At 35.6% G+C, this 19,371-nt stretch overlaps 1 protein-coding gene across 2 annotated transcripts; it reads right to left on the reverse strand.

Moving 5' to 3' along the window:
- Window positions 1-597: 597 nt before the first annotated feature.
- On the reverse strand, window positions 598-19,371 carry LOC110706631 (E3 ubiquitin-protein ligase BRE1-like 2). 2 transcript variants are annotated; one of them, XM_021884577.1, is made up of 20 exons: window positions 19,162-19,371; window positions 18,714-19,039; window positions 14,954-15,115; window positions 14,771-14,858; window positions 14,421-14,660; window positions 14,120-14,287; window positions 13,757-13,950; window positions 13,556-13,639; window positions 13,255-13,374; window positions 12,996-13,182; window positions 12,759-12,919; window positions 12,183-12,254; window positions 11,923-11,999; window positions 3,985-4,179; window positions 2,724-2,796; window positions 2,531-2,617; window positions 2,299-2,436; window positions 2,018-2,220; window positions 1,138-1,300; window positions 598-995 (listed from the first exon to the last, which is right to left on the reverse strand). In XM_021884577.1, exons 2-20 carry the CDS (start codon window positions 18,816-18,818, stop codon window positions 864-866), a joined length of 2,649 nt encoding a protein of 882 aa, XP_021740269.1. In that variant the 5' UTR covers window positions 18,819-19,039; window positions 19,162-19,371; the 3' UTR covers window positions 598-863. The 2 variants fall into 2 exon arrangements, with proteins under 2 accessions (XP_021740269.1, XP_021740270.1); XM_021884578.1 differs by lacking the exons at window positions 18,714-19,039; window positions 19,162-19,371 and having other exon boundaries at window positions 14,421-14,682.

The following is a 19,371-nucleotide window of genomic DNA, read 5'->3' on the forward strand; positions in this document are numbered from 1 at the left end:
AATTCCCAAAATAGGGACCCCCAATTTTAAGCTCATTTGAAGTCCTTTTAGGCCTGAAAGGGCTCATTAGTCATTATACAAGTCCAAGAATACGTGCGGACTCCAGGACTATGTTCATTTGGCTTTGCTCTGGATCTTATGTCCTACAGAGGGGTCATACACCAAACATTTTCATAGTTTGATTGCACTACTACTACATCGCTTTTTATTATATGAAAGTATGGAACACTTCTCTTATCACGTATAGAGCACACGAATACACGATAACTGGACATTACTATTAACAAACACAACATTAAAATACAACATAAAGTGAGCTTATTTGCTTACTCCATATACGTCTTCCTTAGATGTTGACAATGTAAAACATATGCAACAAATAATCTGTCAACACCCCTAAATCATTTTACATACATTGAATGTAAAAATACAATTTTGAAATGGCAACACACATTTTCATCTTATTATAATCCATATACATCATCAATCATTCATCAAATAAAAAATGTTTACAAAATGAACCCCAAAAATCAGCCAAGAAAGAGAATAGGCTGTCGTCCGTCAAGCAGGCTACAAGAATATTGCTACTCTTATTAGTTGTCAACGAACAAAAAATATGAACTAATGCGAATTCACATCAGCATGCACAATTAAGGGCATGAGTTAAAAAGTCACCGATAGTACACTACAGATAAGCACCGCTGCTATAATTTATAAGTGGAGCTCACTACACTAATTGCTATTTACAAGGGGGCATAACCACTTAGGCTGCCAATTACAATGGTGTGGTGCACTTTATCATACAAAGCATTGGGTTTTCTGCAACCCAAAAAACAAATTGAGGCTAAAGGAGCAGGTTTATTTCATATTTTTACAAACCGAACATCATTTTGCCCAAATGCGGTACCACATCCAGGGCATTTCCTGTGGCGAATTTCCAGATTTCTTTGTATACACTGATTGCAGAACAGATGGTAGCACTTCACAATCACAACCTATATGAAGAATTACAAGTATATTGAGCCAGAGGACTAGTAGGAAACGAATGGGAAATAATCGCAATATCTAGCAAATTATGATAATAGGCAACGACTTCAACCTCAGGAGTAGCATAAAGATAATTGATAAGTAACCTACCTCTTTTGGTCGGTCAAAGCAAACACTGCATTTGAGAATAGACTTGCAGTCTTTTATTTCCTCCTGAAGTCTCTGGATTGCAGCCTCCCCTGTTTCAGCGGTCATCTCGACAACTCTGTCCTTCCATTGTCTGAGCTCCTCCTCAAGCTTCTTTTTGTCATTCCTGGTTTGCCACAAGCAACACTCGTTTTCTTATAAAACCATATACAATCATAAGCAAGAAAATGACAACTAATACAACTAGAATTAGGGGAAGTGCACAAACTGAACCAGTTGCAATAACTATATACTGCACCTGGGACCACAATGTATGCCTTGGTCCCAAATGAGTAAATAGGTTCTATGTTAAGGAAGATATTTTCTATTTTCATTTATTAATCTATATGTTAATTTATTAAAGCCTAAGTAATAAAAGAATTATAAGTTCAAAATTTGTGCAACTATATGTTAGCAGTGATGTATGAACTAAATACTTTTAATTATTGACAATATATAAACAATATGTTCATAATCTACATATTGAATGTGCATTATTTTAAACTACTCGTTCATTCAGGACATTCCTGGAAAAAAAAAAATTTATGTACCAGAAGACCAGAAATATTAATTTTGGTAGACTGGGGGATCAGAATTTTCCAGCCCAGTCCAATTTTGGACATGTTTTGTGATATTTAATGAATTTTCCAAGCCCGGTCGATTCCAGTACCTAGTTATGAACAATGGACAAAGATAAACATTTATCAAGCAAAAAGTTAAGATAGTTGGAACAAGCTTACATGACTTTCCTGTTACATCATGTCCTTTTCAGGTTACAGGAATAATGCATATTAGGATATGAAACTATATGTCTAACAGCAGCGTAAGATAACAAAGATATTACCTTTCACTGCCCAACTCCTTTTGAATATCGGCAGTCTTCCGTTGAACCTGTTCATATTCCTTCTCAGAAGAAGCAATAGCAGATTTAACCCATTTTAATTCCTTTTCTACATCTGATAATTCCCATTTCGCTCTCTCTAGGCTAACAATGAGGTGCCTGTCTTCTTGACAATGATTCAAGGCTTCTGACATAATAGCCTTCATCTGCAAAGAGTTGAGTCGTCACCTTGGGATTACAAAAAACTGCAAAATTTTAGCACAAGATCGAATATGGAAATATACCTGCTCCTCACTCCTAGAAATTCTTGCTCTAAGAGATTCTAATGATGCATTAACTGATTGAAACTGCTTAGCCAAGGCTTGCTTTTCTGTGAGAAGTGTATTCACAGCCTGCTTTGTCTTCACACTTTCAGACACCAGCTAAATACACAGCACAACAGTAAATTACTTAGCACATATATAAAAATAATAATAATAATGAGACCAAATTAAGCACATGTGACTAGCATTACACCTTAATATTGTAATCATCTCTCTCAGTCATCTGCAACAAGAGATGTTGATTTTGTGTCTGCATATCTTCATATGCTTGACCAATCGTCTGCAATATAGAAAAAGAAAAAAAAATCAGTGATAAAACCACTAAAAAAGAGGAACACTTTGAATGCCAAAATCTTTGGGGAACAAACGAAGGATGAGATGAAAACCTCAATTTCAGATATATAAGCTTCCGCCTCTGCATCCTTTATTTTAATTGCTTCTGTCAGTTCACAAACTTCCCTGCAGATAGAAAAGTGATTTGTAACTTTCAAAGCCAACAAAGATGTACTCAATGCCTACTGTTTATCAGCCTCGAGAACATGCCAAATTTCACATAAGTAGCTTTCTGTTTCAAACCTTTAAGAGGCCAACTAATATATTTCCAATAGAAGTCCAAAAAGACAAAATCCTTGCTAACTTGCAATCAAGGGTAAGGCTGCATACTACAGAATTTGATATCAAAATGATCCATCATACTTGGGAATGCTGAAATATGGTTAGTATTTACCTCTGTATTCAACCAGAAATCAGGAAGAAAGAAGGTAGAACACACCATCTGGGCAGGGTTCATTTCTCATTAAAGGTTTCATTATGGAATCTGAAGCCCTCTACTCTAAAACAAAAAGAAAAACATATAGCCACCTTTGCCTCTTACATAATAATTTTCTACAAAATATATAGCCACAGTACTACTTCAATCCTAAACAGAGACAAATATACACAATGTTGGAAGTGTCCCACTGCACAACCTCACTTAACTTGTACGCTAGTCAACTCTTCTCTTGTCGAGAGTCTTGACCCAGAGCCCAACAACAGTTATGGGCTAAAAATGGATTGCCTTAACCGGCTTAATGTTGCAGAGCGTAGCATGATGAAGTCAGAGGTGTTGCAAGCGAGTGGGAGCCAAGGAAGTGGGCAAGTGATATGAATCTTAGTCAAACAATATGAATCTTAACCAAAAATAAATGTAGCCGATAGAGAATAGACTCAAATCACTCCTAAAAGAACATATTGGTTAATTTGGTTCTTGAATCCCCTCAAGGTATTCAACCAATAATTTTAATCACTCTTGAAATAAGATAAATTTATCGGGTTTCTGTATCAATCCTTAACCCGATAAATTGCACAAAGGGAAAACTCAATTTAATTAATCTCTATCTCTATAAATAACTTATTGCATAAAAACAATAATTAAAACCCTAACATGAATCCATATAAACCCATAAGACCGCATAACATAACATTGACAAGCCCACAATACAATGACGCTATTTAACCATAAAATATACCAAGTTACATTATAACCGGTAACAAGCCAAGCCCAATAATAAAAAAGACTAATCAAATAATTGGATTTTTGGTCTTCTGGCCCCCACATCAACTACACACAAAACAAAAACCTGAAGAAAAAAAACACAAAGTTCAAACCTTTCAGTAGTATCTAGTTTGGCTCTTAAATCAGCAATTTCAGCTTCAGCAACAGAGAGACGCAGCTGGCAAGCAGCCTCAGCTTCATTAGCAGCTTTTATCCTTAGCTCCAGATTATGCTCATCAAGAGCATGTTTCAACACCTCAGCTTGTGCACAAGCTCTTCGTTCAGATTCTTGGATTTCCATAAGATCCCTGAAATTCAGAGTAAAAAAATCTTCCATTAGACACATAGGGCACGTATGAAACATCCAATGCAGCTCAAAAATATAAGAAAACAGAGAAAGATAATTAACATGAAGAGCAGCCAAAATATACATTTCACGATTAGAAAAAAGTCATCTCAGTAAATTGATCGCAATCAAGACACTAGGATTTCCTGAGCCTTGACCAAAATTGAAATTGATAACGCATGTTTCATATGAGCAATATAATACATGCACTTTCAATTTCAGGAAATAAGCTACTAATCCATTCATACCCAACCGCTAAACAGACAGAGGTAGCAATGTTAATTTTAGTATCAAACGGACCTAGAATGTATATCACTCAGCCAAATGAGTCGGTCAAATGTGAAACAACTTCAAGGTATAAACTTGAGGAAAGTGGGAAAAAAAACACAAGAATATATTCTTGATTTTTCTAGAAAAACAATATCTCATATAATGATATACTTGTAATAAATTGCATATAATGAACTACAAGTCTTAGATAGGCCCTGCCAACCGACTAAGAAAGATAAGGCAAGTTTTTCTAATACCTCTAGGTATACAGAGTATAATGGTTCCAAGAGTTGGTAAATCTCCTATGTTGCGAGCGAAAAGGCAACATACTGCCAACAAAACATAATAAGCATATTTTAGAATCTACGTTACTCAAAGTACCCTTATTTGGTACATGTCCAAGTGTTTGGTAAAATAATAATAAAATAAAATAAAAAAACATGATTTTGGTCTAAAATGGAATGTCCAAGTGAACCCATGTCCGGGTGTCGAGGGTTCGAGGTTCGACACAAGTACTTAAGGTTAGGGCTGTGCAAAAATCGGGCTGGACCGACATTTTGGACCGGACCAGACTGATCAAGACCGACCCGAAGATATTTGGTCCAGTCTTCGGGTTCCAAAATTTATTTTTTCGAGTTTCGGTCCGGATCGGTCTAAACTCGAAAAAACCCCAGGCCGGACCGAACCCGAAATTTAATGCTTGGAAATAATTATGGGCTTCATTATTTGATAAGAAAAACCCTTGAAATTGAACGTCACATAACCGCTGCCTTCTGCCTTCGAGTTTGACCTACGTAGATTCTCAAACAATTCCTTCTTCTCTAGCAAATTTCACAAATTCACAGTGCAGTCAGTGATTTTCTTAGTTTACATACATTATCAATTATCAACTTATCATCATTCATCAATTTAGGGGAGACTTTTGCTGCCAGCAAAGGTAAATTATTAATAATTTTATTAATTTATTCAATTATTTGTACTTTATATTTCAGATCCATTTTCATATTTGATTAATTATTCATATGAATGATATGATTGTATATATTCAACTGTGAAGGAGTGAAAATTTTATATTGGTGTAATTTGCGAGTTTGCGACTTTGTATTCGTATAATCGTATTTATGTTGCATGGAATATGCACTTAAGTGGCACTTGCCTCCCTACAAAGGCTACAAACCCTATATTGAGCATTAGATAGTATTGATACTTATTACTATGTTTGATATTTCTAGTTTTCAAGGATTAAATATCGGATTAATCATAGTTATATTGCCAATTGTCATAAGATTGATATGAATCATAACTCCACTAAATCTAATAAGGAAAAATGTGGCATAAAAAGTAACAAAACTACTATACATTAATATGTATATAAACTAATCTTTCATCTTTAATAACATACCATATATTATAAGTATTATAAGTTTGTTCTGAGTTCTGACATCCTAGATTTCATGTATTCTGTATTCACCACCAATATTTAAAGGTAGATTATAAATAGGAAATTTTGACATTAACTACCACTAAAATGACCCTCTTTTACATTTACTACCTGTTTAAAATTTTATTTTATTTTACTACCACCTAAATCCCACATTGTTAAATATTGCTACCACTTAACAGAATCCGTTAGAATTCCGTTAAGTGGGGCCATCATTTCATTAAATAATAATTTAATTTATTAAAAATAAAAATAAAAAGAAAAAAACCTCTTAAAAAATATATTTCCCAGCCACTTCCCCCTCCCCGTCAGCCACCCTTCCCCCTCCCTATACCTGCCCACCAAGCAGCCACACCGCACCTCAAACCAACCACCATCACCACACAATTCAGCGGCATCACCCTCACCTGAGTCACCTCCACTGTTCACAGCCACCTCGCACCTCCGTCTATACTTACGCAATGACGCAAACACCAACAACTCCAACAGCAACACCCAACCAACACGACAATAACAGTAGCAGTAGTTCACTTTGCACAGCCGTACCGCCCACCAAACGTCGAAGCAGCCACCAGTTAGCAGCATCGCCCAATCAATCACAAACCCAAATCGACCTCCACATATCAGTCACTCCACCATCGCACCGCCAAAACCAAATTCAACCTCCGACCACTCGAAAATCGGCACTTTTTCTAGATAATTTCTATTACTATTACACTGGGATCCCTAATCCTCTTCAATGGCCTCAATTTCGTAAAAAACGACGTCTTCTGCTGTAATTCCGGCGAGATCCGTGATTCTTCGTTGTTTTCCGTCGTCATCGATCGGTCTCCGGCGGCTGATGATCGGATTATCGGTGAGAGACCGACGAATTTGATTCATTCTGTTGAATCACATCCTGAAAGTTCTACTGTAATTGCTACTTCCAAAGCTAAAGCTAAAGTTTTTCTAGAAGTTAGTTGATTTTTAATTTGTGAATTGTGTGAAAAAGTGCGATTCTATGCATTTTGCTAAATTGTGCTAATTTCTCGATAAAAGATGGTGAAAATGATGATTCGAGCGCCAAATTCAACCCCCATAGCCAATAGGGACGGTGAAGAAGAGAGATAAGGTCGGCGAAGAGGGGCTAGGACTGGTTTAGGCGCCGAAATGGGGAGAGGAGCGATAAGAGTGGTTGAGGAGATAGGAGTGGTTGTATGATGGCAGTGAGGGTGGCTGAGCTCCTTAACGGAAATAGTAACGGCATAAGGATGGAGGTAGTGATATTTAACAATGTGAGATTTGGGTGGTAGTAAATTAAAATAAAATTTTAAACAGGTAGAAAATGTGAAAGAGTGTCATTTTAGTGGTAGCAAATGTCAAAATTTCCTTATAAATATTATAATAACATAAAAAAAACTACTATATTATATGTATGCTGCTAGCTTACTAGGTGTATTACATTTTGTTTGTAGATGTCAAGCTCTAGATCAACAAATAAGAGGTCGCTTTCTGAGTTTGAAGATTCACAAGATAATGTAGATGCTACTTTCAACGAGGATGATGTTCGTCATAATACTGATACAGAGGAGCAAATAGTCACAACACTACTACCACCTAGGAAAAAGACGGAGGGAAGAAATTATGTGTCAAAGGCACAAGGAAGGAGAGCAGATTATTGGGAGCATTTTTGGGAGTACAAGGAAAATGGTAAGCATAGAGCTGAGTGTATGTGTTGTAAGAATAAAACCTTTGCTTGTGATTCTATATTCAATGGTTCAAAAAAATGTGAGGAATCATTGGCTTAATTGTCCGGCTAATCCTAAAAACAAATCTAAAGGGAAACAAACTGAGATAGCTTTTGACCATGATGTTGATGTTGGACAAGATAAAATGAAAGCTTGGGTTTTAAATGTTGATGATGCTAGAAATGCTCTTGCTTACATGATTATTGTGGATGAATTACCCTTTCGTCATGTAGAGAAACCTGGTATTAGGCATTTTATGTCAGTAGTTTGTCCTAGGTTCCATATACCATCACGTACTACTATTGCACGTGATTATTTACAGCTCTATACAAAAGAAAGGATACAATTAAAAGTACTAAGAATGAAATGTCAACGAGTTTTTGTCACTACTGATACATGGACAAGTATTCAAAGAATCAATTACATGTGTCTTAGTGCTCATTTTATTGACACTGAGTGGAAGTTGCATAAAAAGATTTTAAACTTTTGTCCTATTTATAACCACAAGGGTAAAGCTATTGCAAAAGGGGTGGAAGAATGTTTGACTTCTTGGGGTTTGGATGAAAAGTTATTCCGGTTGATAATGCAAGTTCTGAATTAAGAAAAAATGATGCAAAGTAAATTGTCTTTTATTGGTTATGGTGATTGTATGCATATGAGGTGTGTTGCACACATTATCAACCTTATTGTGTGGGATGGGTTGAAAAAGAATAAAAAGTCCATCAATAAGGTTAGATATGCCATGAGGTTTGTAAAGAGTTCTCCATCTAGATTGAAACTTTTTAAAGACATAACTGCAAGGTATGCTCTAAACCATTCGTCATTGTCTCTAGATGTTCCAACTAGGTGGAACTCCACTTTTGATATGCTTGAAAAAGCATTGAAGTTTCGAGATATTTTTGGAGGATGGATATTCCAACTAATCCTCAATTAGATCAAGATACTATTCTTGAAACTTAAGACGAATATGATGATAACCACAGTAGTGGACATGGTAGTACAGGAGAAGATGAAATGAGAAATTCTGGAGCCCCCCTTGAGAGTGATTGGAAGGTGGTTTAAGGGTTAGATATTTTCCTAAGAGAGTTTAAGGTTTTGATGGATGCCATTTTCGGTTCATTGTATGTAACAAGTAACAACACTTTCTTTCACATTGCTCGTGCTCTTGATGAATTGAAAAGGTGGATGAATAGTGATGATGGAGATTTTAGACTCATAGCTATATCAATGCAACAAAAATTTGACAAATGTTGGGGAGATATTGAAAAAATGAATGTATTGATCTACATGGGTACCATACTTGATCCCAAGATGAAATTTGTAGGCTTGAAACTTGCTTTTGCTCGTATGTATGCATCACCTAGAGGTAAAGAGTTGAGTCAAATTGTGTACCATAGAGCGACTTCATTGTTTGAGGACTATAGGAAGATGTATACTCCTTTTACACCGCATAATGATGACTCATTTTGTACTCCTTCACATTCCACTATTTGCGACTTAAAGAAAGATATTGAAAATCAAGTGAGGAGTTTAGCAACAAATGAAAGATATTCAAGTTCTGAATTTGATAGATACTTGATTGATCAAATATGATCAAATAGGTGAACATGAGTTGGAGATGAACATACTAACTTGATGGAAGATGAATGCTCATAGATATCCTATATTGGCATACTTAGCTCGTGATGCATTAGCAATGCCAATATCCACCGTTGCATCCGAGTCGGCATTTAGTATCGGGGGTCGTCATCTTGATCCATTTAGAAGCTCCTTGACTCCTAAGGTAATGTCTTCACTTTTATTTTTCTTTGTTATCATTTTTTGTTTATATTAATCAATAATTTTATTGTTTTTTTTAATAATTGTATGTCATTTAAAAAGATGGTGCAAGCTCTTATATAGTTATATCTTCACAAGATTGGCTCCGTCCTAGGAAAGGTAAAGAAAAAGGTGTTGAAGAGGAAAAATGGGAAGAAATGGAGCAACATGAGAAAGGTATTTTTCTTACACATTTATTTTTCATTCTCTTCTTTAACAATCGGATTGAGTTTTTTATTTTTTTTTTTTTTTATTTTTTTTTTTTTATATATATATATAGATTTGGAGAATTCTTTAAATGATGGTGTATCCGAAGTTGTTTTTGATTGATGAATGGAAAAGGTAATACTAATAACCCAATATAAATACTCTTCACTTTTTGTTTTTTTTTATTATTATTGTAATGTTGCCATTTTTATTTAATATATGTATTTTATTTCTTTTGTAGATTGATGGTTTTCACTTTTCATCAAGAGTATCAAGACCTTCAGAGCAATCGGGCAATTGATGACTTTTGCTAATAAGAGTTGTAGACGGTAGAATTTTAATCATACTACTTTTGGACATGTGGTTTTGAGTTATAAATTTGTACTAAGTGACTTGATTAGATATTTTTTTTCTTTTTATTGTTTCTTTTCTTGTACATAATTTTGCTTATCATGTAGCACAAGAGGCCACGGACGTCAGTAGCATGAACATGCTACATGCATATAACTATATAAGTAGCATGTAAAACGTGTATTAATTAACATAGATTAATATTAGAAATTAGGATAAAAATTATGTAATCAAAATTACATTAAAAAAGTCAATACAATAGTATAAATATATATTTTACAATGTACAAAGAGCTAAATCCAAGAAAAACAAGGTGGGGGATATACACTCTTTATCATCATCAAATAATCGGTCCGGTCCGGGGTTTAGACCAGACCGATAGGGTCGATCCGGTCTCGAACCGAATGTAATAGGTCCGGTCTTCGGTCTTAGTTTGTCTAAAGTTCAGGTTTCGGTCTATGTCGGTCCGGTCCTAGACCGATGCACAACCCTACTTAAGGTAAATTAAGAGTTCATATAATGTAGATTTAGGGGCAAAGGCGGGAAAGGGCCTTAGTTTATTTGTACTCCAATAGGACAACATTGGTGACACAATGGGCTAAGGTTGTCATTTGGTCACATGAATTAGCAGCAGCTAGGTATGTATATTAGTCTGTTAGGAATTTTAGGAAGTAAAGTCTTATTTGGGACCATGGAAGGGTTAAACGAAGGAGAGGGAGACCGAACACGACTTAGTTGGAAGGAATTAGGAAGGATACGAAGTATATGGATTTGCATGAGCATGAGGCATTTGATCGTAAGGGATTGAGGAGGAACATTTTTGTTGATGACTATACGGAATAATAATATTTGGTTCATGTAGCTGACCCAGTTATGGGATTAAGGCTTTGATTGATCGATTTAAAGTCTAATTTTTCTCTGTTATTGTAAACTACATAGGAATGCGGCATACGCCAAAAGAACAACCAACGTAATACACTTCATGAGATAAGAAACAATGTTCACTTCTATAGAGAATTCCATCCATAAAAAATCCTCTTAACATAAAATTTCATAGCATGATTTGAGACATGAACTAATATCCCAAAAAGATATATCTAGGACTTTGAAATAGAACAATAAAGATGCATGTCCACCTTTAATGGACCAAGCAACATAATGAGGTGCTTGATGTGTAGGAATTAAGGGTATGAGTGGGATTTATAAAGGGGTGGGATTAGGAATATAAACCCATAGTTTCAATGAAAATAGTACCTTAAGGGGATTGGGGAAGAGAGTGGGATTTTTAGGGGGAATAAAAGACCTCACTTCCCATCAAAATAGTATCCAGGGGCAGGAATTAAAGGAAGGGAATTAATAAAAGGGTAAAATGTCCCACATGCTATGAATGAATAAGGGCGCTAATTGTATTAGTTACAATTTATGGGTAGTCTTGTATTCCAAATCTTTTCCAATCACTACCAAAACAAGCGATGGGAAATTTTTTAATGAATTCCTGCCTAAAAATTGCTATCCTCAATCACACCCTCTAATCCTCAAATTTTTATTCTCATACCAAACGAAACGCTTCCTTAAAGAAGACATCAAGATATATTGGAAGCCAAATATCATACTATTGTACTAAAAGGTTGTATTATGGGTTTTCTAGGTAAATAAAAAAATATAAAATAAAATAAAATCAAAGCCTAAAAAAATGAGCTGAGCCAATCACCGAACAAGTAAGAAATCTTATTCGTCTTTTTAAATATCAGTTATGTCAATACTCACTTCAAAATTGAACAAACCCAATGTTTTGTAAGTGTCACCGAATCCCGTATAAGACTTACTAATTGATCTATCAAACGTGTAATGGGATAACATGTCAGAAGTTAGGAAGACCTCATCAACATACCTATTGTCATAAATTCCTTGACCAAGCATATCAACGAAAATTTGCAGTTCCAACTTTTCTTTTTGCAGCTTCTCAATCTGCAATGTTTATATACTTGTAAGTTAACAGAAAACGCCCCTCAAATACTGAGGTGTCATGACTCATGATCAATATACCAACAGTATTAGAGAGTTTCAAACAAAATTACTCATTTGACTGAAAAGATGAAGGGGGAAAAAAAAAAGTTGATTTAAGACTCTACTGGGATGAAGACATCTCACCAACTCTTTCAGGGATTTGATTTCTGCCATCTGCTGACCACATTTATCTCCCAAGGCCTTCACTTCACTAGTCTACCAGCAAATAAAAGATTGTGAACGTATTAGGAAAAAAATGTCAAGAAAACTGTCACTTGAAAAAAAAGAGTAAATAAATATGTACATACATGACACCCATTTACTATATAGATCCATAGGAATTCTTTACTATGTACCCTTGACAAAAAATTGGTCTCTGCAGTACATTTACTACTACCTCCATTAACTATTATGTGCAACAAAGGGGTATTATTTGTGAGACATAAAATATTCCTTTGTTGCACATAATAATTAACAGAGGTAGTATTTCTATTGAAGCTTTTTAAGTGACAAGTTAAAACCCATTGCTGACAGTACATCTGAAAACTAAACATGCACCAATATTCTACATCATCTAAATATATTGTGCCTCCCTTCTAAAGGCATGACAAATGGAGCAATTAGAGAAAGAAGTGACATGATATGCCAAGATATCCATAATACCTCAAATAATTAAATTTAACTAGAAATCAAGTACAGCACAACAGTTTCAGAGAATACCTTTCTATTTAACAATGCCTTCTGTGTTTCTGCTTCCCCACGCAAGGACAAGGCTTCCTGAGAAATATCTTTCCATCGATTCAATTGAGCCTCTACCATACCCATTTCTTTGGACAGAGCAGAGGCCATCACATTGAACTCAGATTTAATGTCTGTTCTTCCTGCAGGAAGTTTCAATTATTAAAGACTAACCAATTACAAAGACGTACATTAATGATTGTATAAACAATAAGTCACCTGAATCTTGAACAGCTTCTTCCATTTTAGCCTCAAGTTCATTCTTCTCAATAATAGAATTCTGGAACTTTAGCTCTAATTCCTCAACTCTTGTCTCAGCCTTGTCAATAGAAGCTTTTGCACTGTCTGCTGATTCTTTCTTTAACTCTAGTTCCTTCTCTCTTCTGATAAGGTATGACCTATCGGACTGAAGCAAGCCTTTTTAGGAGAAAAAAAATAAGTACACAGGAAACCAAGCTAAAAAAATAGCAGTCATCACCTGCAGAGAGTCAGTCAATGTTTTATATCGCGCGACTTCAGCTTTCCAATGGTGGAGCTGATCATTTACCAAAGTGTACAATCGAGAACTGCACACGTATTTATCATCCTTCATTTCTTTCTGCAATGACAATATTGCCAATTCAACATTAGAAAACAAAGTAGCAAAAGTGCCCAAGCTAATCTATAGACTCCATACCATATCATCACATACAGTACCTAGAACAAGGCTCCCGCCAATGCTATGGACCAGTTAATTATGATTATAAAACATCAATTAATTCAATTGTCAAGCAACAGACCTCAATTTCTTCTAATTGTTTTGACAGGATGGAATTATCTTCACGTGCATCCTCAAGCTCAGCAAGACGATCAGCAGCCAATACCTGCATTGTTGCTAAACGTTAATCAAGGGACTGGAAGTTTGTCGTAACTCCAAAATAGGCCACTTGATTTGTCCCATTTTTTTTGTAGTAATAGGGATGTACATAGAAGCTAAGTACCTCAGCTTCTTCAATTGAGTGTTTCAGCTCCCGCAGGCCCATTGACTTATCAGGCAACTTCAATGAAGATAAATTGCCATTCATAACCCCAGTGACTGGGCTGTAAGTCCCAGATGCTAAATTCTTCTGCATTCTCAGATTTACAAGCTTTCTTCTGCTTTCTTCAAGCTCAGCCATGCTCTCTTCAAGCTCACCTTTTTAACATTGAGAAAGGGAAAAAGGTGGTATGTGTAAGAACAACAGTGTCATATAGAAAATCACATGTATTGACAGCATTAAAACCCATAATAGTACAGATAAAATTTAGTTCAGTATTATAGGCCATTTAAGAAGGCCAGAATTGAAGAGAAGGATACAACTGACCAGCAATATGTTTGATCTCAGTTTCATCAACTGACTTGTTCTGTATATAGCTCTGGATCCTATCAGCATATTGTGAGTGCTTTAGATGGAGATCATCAATGACCACACGAAGACTACTAGCCTCCTCTGTCATCAGATCTTCAATTTTATTTAATTTAGTGATGGCATCTGCTACAACCACAAATTGCAATAAGCACATGATGATGCTCAACCAGAAAAATGTACAGGACTAGAAAAAACTTTCTATAAGAAATCCCAAGAAACCTACTTAGAAAGTAGTTATTAGTGATCCAAAACTGACCTCCAGGACCTTCTGTAGAAAGGTTTTCATGCATTTCCTGAGCAATGCTGAAGGTCTTTTTCTTCTGATCCTCGACAAAGTTTTCAAAAAATCTCAGTAAATCCAAAATAGAGGAGTAGTGTTGGGAAAAAATTTCTTCAACAGATTTAACATGATCCTCTCCTCCATTGCCCTTGACAGAATCAACATTTAGAAGCCTACAGAGTAATACATGCTCCGCAGGACAAGAAGAGTTTGAACCTAAGAGGTACATCAAGTCAATCTAGAGTAGAAGCAAAGAAAATCTTAGCTGTAAGAAAACAGAAGAACCTAAGAGGTGCATCAAGTAAATAAGTCACAAGTAAGACAACCTTGAGCATAGTCTTCAGAATCTAAAGTTTGCAAGACATTTAGGCTTCCTCCAGCTCTAACCCCAATAAAAACTACATCATCAATCAACTACATCACAAAGACATGGAATCTCATTAACAATCAGAATAAGAACAGAAATATGAAGCCAAAAAAGTAAGCACATATCATTTTTAGGAATTAACCTGGTTCCATAGTTGCTTGATAGTTGTTAGCATATCATCATAAGAGGATTGCCTTTCTTTTAGTTCTTGGATTTTGACTTCAAGATCATGTAGCTCATGTTTCTGTGCATCCAATTGTTGTACAAGTTTTTGATTCTGGTATTGGAGGACAGCTGCATCAACCTGTAACAAATATAGAGTTCTTAACTAACCTCCTCCTCTGATACGATTTTTTCACCCACAGCAATATGCTAGTGTATATTATTCATACATCGGTGGCAACAATGAAATAGCTCGTTCTCACAACAACGCTTCATAAGTCTATAAATTGTTGACACGGATAATGTTTTACATTACAAATTAACTTCCACTCATGAATAAAAGTTGGTACCTCAAATAAGTAGGGGTGAACAAATAATCAGAGTACGGAACCAGCAAAGGTTCTGAAACTGGTTCCGGGTAGTAAAATTGAGAACCGGTTCAAGTTCTCAATTTTTTGGAACCAGAACCTGTAGGGTACCAGGCAACCATATGACTTGAGAAAGTCAATACTATATACTAAAGTAATCCCCATAATTATCCCCTAAGTACATGTGTCGTCTCATAAAAAAAATTCCCGCCAAAAAAATTTGTTACTTTTTTATATTATTTTTTTTTGTTTTTTATTTTGTTATTAGGGATGTCAGTGGGGCGGGTCAAGTAGGAGACCTGCCCCATCCCCGCCCCATTGGGGCGGGGATGGGTCTCAGTTTCGCGAATGGTGGGGCGGGGATGGAGATAAAAATCATACCCGCCATGGGTGATGGGGCGGGGGTGGATTTTAAGTTGTACCCGCCCCATCCCCGCCCCGCCCCGCCCCACCCGCCCCATCCCCACCTCATACCCACATCTATATATCTTTTAAAGCAAAATTACATATTTTTATTCTATTTATAAAATAATTACATGAAATACAATATTAATTATAATACTTTGTACGACACTTATATTATAACACAAAATGTGTATAGAATGTTTTATTTTATAATTCATATTAATTATGTAAGATTGTGTATTTGAGATACGGATATTAGGTGGATCTTGGGTGGGGATTAGGCGGGTCTTTGGTGGGGATTAGGTGGGGATGGATATCCAAGTGGGGGGTGGGGCGGGGATGGTTTTGGAGTTGTACCCGGTGGGGCGGGGATGGGGATGAAAATTGGACCCGCCGCGGGGATGGGGAAGGGGACGGGGATGAAAATATTAGGTGGGGATGGAGATGGGAAGTAGGGTTGTGCAGAGTACGGTCTAGACCGCACCAAACCGTAAACCAAACCGCAATTTTGCGGTTTGGTGCGGTTTGCGGTTTGGAAATTACGGTGCGGTTTTCAAATTTGACCAAACCGTGGTTTTGCGGTTTGGTGCGGTTTCAAAAAAATTTCAAACCAAACCGCACCGCAAGCCGTAATTTAATGCAAAGACTCTTATATGGAAAGAAGACTCTTATATTGTATTTATATGTACTGAATTGTGTGGGTCATTATTAAGAAAACCAAAGTTTTCCTTTCTTATTACTCTCCGTTTCTTGTGCTTTGGAGTTGTAATGGAGTGGTTGTGGTTTACTTAATGATTTTGCTCCATGTTTGCCTTGGCATGTTATTGGGTCACTATTAACACTGAAGTAAAGCACTACTTCTTTATTGAATTATTTGCATAGTTGTACAGTTTCCAAGTAAAAATTTCATAACAAAAGATTAGCAAATAATCATTATTTGTGAGGTAAAAAAATTATGGAAAATCCGCAAACCGCACCGCACCAAACCGTATTTTGCGGTGCGGTTTGTATAGAATTGCGGTTTGGTGCGGTTTGGGATCCAAACCGCACCGTGCACAACCCTAATGGGAAGGCCAACATCCGCCCCGCCCCGCCCCATTGACATCCCTATTTGTTATTGAAAGTAGTCTGTTACTATATCTCATGGAGAAATTCTGGCCTTGTATTGCCCAACAACAATTAACTTAGAATCTCAACAACAATAAAATTAAAAAAAAAATATAGTGGTGAAGAATAAAAAATGTTACATAATATTATAAAATACTACTTAGAATTTATAAAAATTTATAATTATTATTATTACTATTTTTTTTATTTTTATTTTTTTGTTATCTATAATAATATCATGAAGAGACATTTTAATTAAGAACATGAGTATGCTTTCATATTACGTATACTATTATATTATTACTCATTCCATCTCACATTAATTGTACAGTAAAATTAGACATTGATCGAGATTAATCTTAGAGTATATCACAATGTATATTGTACTTTTCTTTTTTAAAATGTTTTTTTTTTACTTACAATAATTTCGTTTTGTAAAATTTCTAATAAATGAATAATGAAAAACTAATGTAAAACCGTGCATAGCACGGGTTTTGACCTAGTATATTACTTAAGCTCAAATTATACAGCAATTCACACCCAAATATTTAAAAATAACAATTATAGATATATGTATTAAATTTGCTAAACAACTACTTTTGGTTTGTTATATTTGCGAGTTGTTAAAGTTATAAATTTATCACCATCGAGTTTTTTTTAAATAAAATTTTGCAAAACATTATTATGTTACTATACTATAAAAAATAAGGTACCTTGAAGCGGAACCTGGTTCTCATTTTCCAAGAACCGGTTTTGGTTCCCATTTTTTCCAGTTCAGGTTCCAAAAATTTTAACAAGGTGCCCTATTATGCTCACCCCCTACAAATAAGTACATGTTTCTAGTAGCTCCAAACACCTTGAGATCGCAGGAACCAAAAAGTTGATAGCAATATATTGTTTATCTGTTAGCCACAGGCCCGCAAGTATCTAAGATTTTTTTTAAAACTGCATTAAAATACTGGGGAGGAAAAAGGTTGGACAATGTATAAGTGGACTAATGGCGATGGCTGCACAGAGAAAAGGAATGAGTCTGAATGGCTAAAATCCAACTGCGGAAAGAAATTTTAAAGTGGAGGTCAAGGGAAAGACTATGCAATATGATTTAACAGGAAGGTACAGTTACAACAGGTTGGTTAAACAGAATCTCAACCCACAAAATGAGCATGGAAGAGAATCAAAAGTTTATATTCTTCCAGCTAAGGAATGCATTAAATTCATAAGGACCATTCAGAACAAAGTAGTATTCACATAAAACACAAAATTTTCGCCACCGCTTTAGGTCTGAGTCTACAAATACCAAAGCAAGAACATCACTGAAGAAGAAAGAGAATGAATATACAACAAAATTCAGATAACAAAAGACTCCCTCCAATCTTAGCAACACACTCCATAGTCACACCACCAAGTTCAATATTCAACCTTTAGCACTGGGTTTGGTTCACAATATTTTTGATACACTGAAATCAATTTATCACGAGCAAACAATAGTAACCCAAGCATCAAACACACCACGTCGTAAACTCAAGCTACAATCAGTACTCAAATTTCACAATGCCAATATAATTTGGCAGCAACAACCCAAAATTTACACTAATTCAGCTACAACATATCACTGGATTATAACACAATACACACAAATTAGGCCAAAATACAGAACCTTCTTCTCCGCCAACACGTGGGAAGTAACACTTAAACCAATTATAAGCTTATAAATCAATTCAAACCCAAACCCTACTTTCACATCCAATTTATCAACAATTAAGAAAGCAAATATCAAATTGAGGCAAATAGAGTGTTATCAATTAAATAAGCGAATGATCTTATCAAATTAAGGCAAAGAGGTATAGCGCGAAAGCGTACCGATTTGTTATCAGGAGAGAGATTAGAGTTGCGAGCCATTGGGGAAGAATCACTGCTCAAATGAGGTCTTTTCTTTTCTGGTTCTTCCAACTCCGCGTTTTCCATCACCTCTCCTCCTCAACCCCCACCACCCCCACCACCATTACCCTGTTCACTAAAACCCTAACCCTAACCCTAATCCCCCAAAACAATTCTTTAATTTCTTTAATACCCAGATTAATTTTGCAATACCAACTAACTCCCAAATCAATTCAGAGCTAATTAATTCAATCCAACCTATATAAAAATAGAAATATTTAGAGTAATCAACAGTGAGAACGAATAACCTGAAACATGCAAAGAGATTAAAAACAAAAAAAGTTAGAAATTCACAGAAAAATGTATAAAAATTCAATGAAAACAATACAAATTAAGAGAAGAAAACATGCAATTGAAATCATGAACTAACCAATATTTTTGTTTTATAGTGAAATTAATTGAGCTAAAAGTTGGTTGAAGAAGAGTGGCAGGTTGAAGGTGAGGAAGAAGAGAATGATAGCAAAGAGAAAAAGAGGAGAGAGAAAGAAAAGCGCCAATGTTACGGAATTTGAGGTGGGTCTTTGAGAGTTCCGTTTTTAGGGCTCTCAAGTTTATTTAACTAATCTTGGGTTTAATTCAC

The sequence above is a fragment of the Chenopodium quinoa genome, unplaced genomic scaffold (genome assembly GCF_001683475.1).
Source record: "Chenopodium quinoa cultivar QQ74 unplaced genomic scaffold, ASM168347v1, whole genome shotgun sequence".
In the NCBI taxonomy this organism is placed as follows: Eukaryota; Viridiplantae; Streptophyta; class Magnoliopsida; order Caryophyllales; family Amaranthaceae; genus Chenopodium; species Chenopodium quinoa.

What these genes read in the sequence shown, in the direction of transcription:
- LOC110706631 (XM_021884577.1), bottom strand. Translation starts at nt 18,818, where the DNA reads ATGGAAAACGCGGAGTTGGAAGAACCAGAAAAGAAAAGACCTCATTTG. An exon ending in TGAGATCAAACATATTGCTG is followed by an intron (nt 13,951 to 14,119) that starts GTCAGTTGTATC and finishes AATGTTAAAAAG; the next exon opens with GTGAGCTTGAAGAGAGCATG. An exon ending in ACTCAATTGAAGAAGCTGAG is followed by an intron (nt 13,640 to 13,756) that starts GTACTTAGCTTC and finishes GCAACAATGCAG; the next exon opens with GTATTGGCTGCTGATCGTCT.